This window comes from Elephas maximus, chromosome 7 (assembly GCF_024166365.1).
Source record: "Elephas maximus indicus isolate mEleMax1 chromosome 7, mEleMax1 primary haplotype, whole genome shotgun sequence".
NCBI lineage: Eukaryota > Metazoa > Chordata > Mammalia > Proboscidea > Elephantidae > Elephas > Elephas maximus.
Genome location: NC_064825.1, coordinates 114283035 through 114286352, shown reverse-complemented (window position 1 = coordinate 114286352; position 3318 = coordinate 114283035). Strand labels below are relative to the sequence as shown.

At 35.9% G+C, this 3318-nt stretch overlaps 1 protein-coding gene across 1 annotated transcript; it reads left to right on the top strand.

The window, feature by feature from the left end:
- Positions 1 to 308: 308 nt before the first annotated feature.
- LOC126080439 (olfactory receptor 8K3-like) lies at positions 309 to 1262 on the top strand. The gene has a single exon (XM_049891657.1). It carries the CDS (start codon positions 309 to 311, stop codon positions 1260 to 1262), a length of 954 nt encoding a protein of 317 aa, XP_049747614.1.
- Positions 1263 to 3318: the final 2056 nt, after the last annotated feature.

The following is a 3318-nucleotide window of genomic DNA, read 5'->3' as shown; positions in this document are numbered from 1 at the left end:
AGTTGTGACATCCAAAATGTCTCAGGCATTGACAAATGTTCTTTGGGGAGCAAATTTTACCCACTTGATAACAAGTTAAACTTCTCTTTCTTTCCCTCTTTCCTTCTCTCCCTCTCTATCTTCAGGTGCCTATACTTTATTTGTGGCAGGTGGGATTAATTTCAAATAACTGTATTGGAGGGTTTAGGATTTATCTTATTCATTTTGCACATTGCCTTTGTATACTAAAGGTCTATCAGATGATGCTACATAAACCCTATTGACTATGCTGATGTCTCTATCCAGACTAGGTTTCCTGATAGACCTAGATGGACAAACACAATCTAACAGTGCCAAATGAATTCATTCTGACGGGAATCACAGACCGCCCAGAGCTGCAGGCGCCATTGTTTGGGCTGTTCCTCATCATCTACATGATCTCAGTGGTGGGCAATTTGGGCATCATCATCCTCACCAAGATGGACTCCAGGCTACAAACACCCATGTACTTTTTTCTCAGACACCTGGCTATCACTGATCTTGGTTATTCAACTGCCGTGGGACCAAAAATGTTGGCAAATTTTGTTGTGGATGAAAATACAATCTCCTATTATTTTTGTGCTACACAGCTAGTTTTCGTTATCATGTTCATAACTAGTGAATTTTTTCTTCTGTCAGCAATGTCCTACGACCGCTATGTGGCCATCTGTAACCCTTTGTGCTACACAGTCATCATGTCACAAAGGACGTGTTTGGTGCTGGTTGCAATCCCCTATCTCTACAGCACATTTGTTTCTCTCCTGGTCACCATAAAGATTTTTAATTTATCCTTCTGTGGTCACAATGTCATCAGGCATTTCTACTGTGACAGTCTCCCCTTGGTGTCTTTGCTCTGCTCAGATACACATGAAATCAAATTGGTCATTCTTATCTTATCTGTTTTTGATTTGATTTCATCGCTCCTAATAGTTGTTCTTTCATACATACTCATAACTGCATCCATTCTCAGGCTGAGTTCAGCTGAGGGTAGGCACAAAGCCTTCTCCACCTGTGGATCCCACCTGACTGTGGTGGTAGTGTTCTATGGGACTTTAATCTTTATGTATCTGCAGCCCAAGTCCAGTCATTCCTTTGACACTGATAAAGTGGCTTCCATATTTTACACCCTGGTGATCCCCATGTTGAATCCCTTGATCTACAGTTTGAGGAATAAAAATGTAAAATATGCCTTACATAGGACTTTAGAACAATTACGCAATACATTTTCTCAACATTCACTATAACTTATGATTTATATAAATTACATTTTACACTTTAAACTTTTTTCTGTGTGCCTCCAGAGGGGATATCTAGCACAAAACCACAGATAACATGTATTTCTATATTGCCTTCTACCAGTCAATCTACTAAGGCCGTAAGAAGATTAATAAATGAAACAGTAAAAACTGTTGCCTTCCTTGAGCAGGACTGATGCATTATAAGTATAACAATTAAGAAATTTTTTAGTATACCGGAATGTCTGGAGGGTGTTACTTTTTTTTTTTTTTTTTAAAAAGAACATTGACTATGTTGAGTAGGATAGTGAAACTAATAGATACAGGAAGATTTCCAAATACCTGGTGTTTTCCTTATCTAGTAGAAAAAAATATATATATAGAAAGTGTGTGTGTGTGTGTGTGTGTGTGTATGCATGCTTACACACACCTCCTATTTTATTTCTTACACTCTGCCCTGGGTGGCTAATTCTGATTAAAACAAGGCTCACTGGGGTGGGTTGGTTCGAGTACTCAGTTATATGAAGTTGCTCAAATGTCTGCTTTCTAAACCTTGAAATCCCTCTCTTTCATCATCAGTGCCTTTACTTTCATATTTGAGCCCTTAGAGTCTGTATACTTTATTATTAGTATAAACAAAATAAAACTATATTCAACAGGATCAGCTGAGTATCTGGTTTTGTCTAAATTAACCAATTTTGCCTGTATCAGTGGGTATGTAAATTAAGACAGATTTATTAAGGTCAGCCACAGAAGTTTCCAGGTTTTTTCCTTTTGTCTGTCCCGGACAGATATTGCTCCTAAGTCCCTGCTTTTGTCTCATAGGTTGTTATCCTTATCTCTCTAGAAAACAATAATTACTCTTGTTTAGAAGTCATTTTCTAATTGTTTCTGTAGCCTTGCATAAGAAGTCTATTGTATAATGAGTTATGTTTGTTGCCTTGGTTTTGTTTGGCTGGATTTTCTTCAATTTGAATAATATGAGCGTGTGTTTTGATCAGGGTCTATTGTTTGAACTGATCATTTTGATTATCCTGCTTGAAGGAGCATAAGGAGATAACCCATGGTTCGGACTATGCTGTGTTTCTAGTGGGTGAGGTGTGATATGTAGCATTTTCTATATGTGCCACGATTTCTAGACATAGTTGCTCCATATTCCCTCCTAATTTTCCATTTCTATTTTCTTATTCTTTTAATATTCAAAAAATTTTAATGAGAAAAAATTAAATTTCATGTACGCTAAGCTTGTCTTTAAAAAAGATTCCAGTCTGTGTTTTAGGATAGGACCCTGCAAGGTGGGTTATGATATTTTTTCCATATATGTAGAGACTAGAAAACATGTGAGAAAAATATCATTTATAAAGAGAATATCAAAATGAAAATTTAAAACACACCCCATTCTCATCATTCCAAGTGGCTTGATTTGGAAATTTTTTTTTTTTAAGTATTTATGGAAAAAGAATTAGCCAATTCTACACAAACTCATTTACAGAACTGAAGAGAAGTGTATATTTACATTTCCTTTATGAGGATAGGTTAAACTGATATCAAAGGCAGACAAAGACATTAAAAGAAAAGAAAACAACAGAGCGCATACGTGAAAAATATAAAGAAATTGAGCCTGGCAATATGTAAAGACAATAGTACACTTAATTTGGTGTGCCCCAGGAATGCATGGATAGTTTCCCATTAAAAAAAATCAATTAGCAACATCCATCATAATAAATAAAATGGCAAACAATGCCATATAAATAGATGTAGAGAAACATTTTAAAGTCTTAATAAAAGTGATAAAACTTTGACCAAATTAGTATTAAGATAGGGCTTTCTCAAACTGAAGAGGACATCCATGAACAGCCCGCAGTTACCATCACACATGATGTGAAAGATTGAATACATTCAGTAAGACCAGGAAAAAAAAAAAAAAAAACAGATAAATCCCCTCTTACCAAATCTATTCCACATTTCAGAGGATGTTCGAGCCACCCTGATCTTTAATAACTTTTCCACCAGATCCCCATAATATATACAGAGATAGGGCTCAAAACTCAAAAATAATAATATC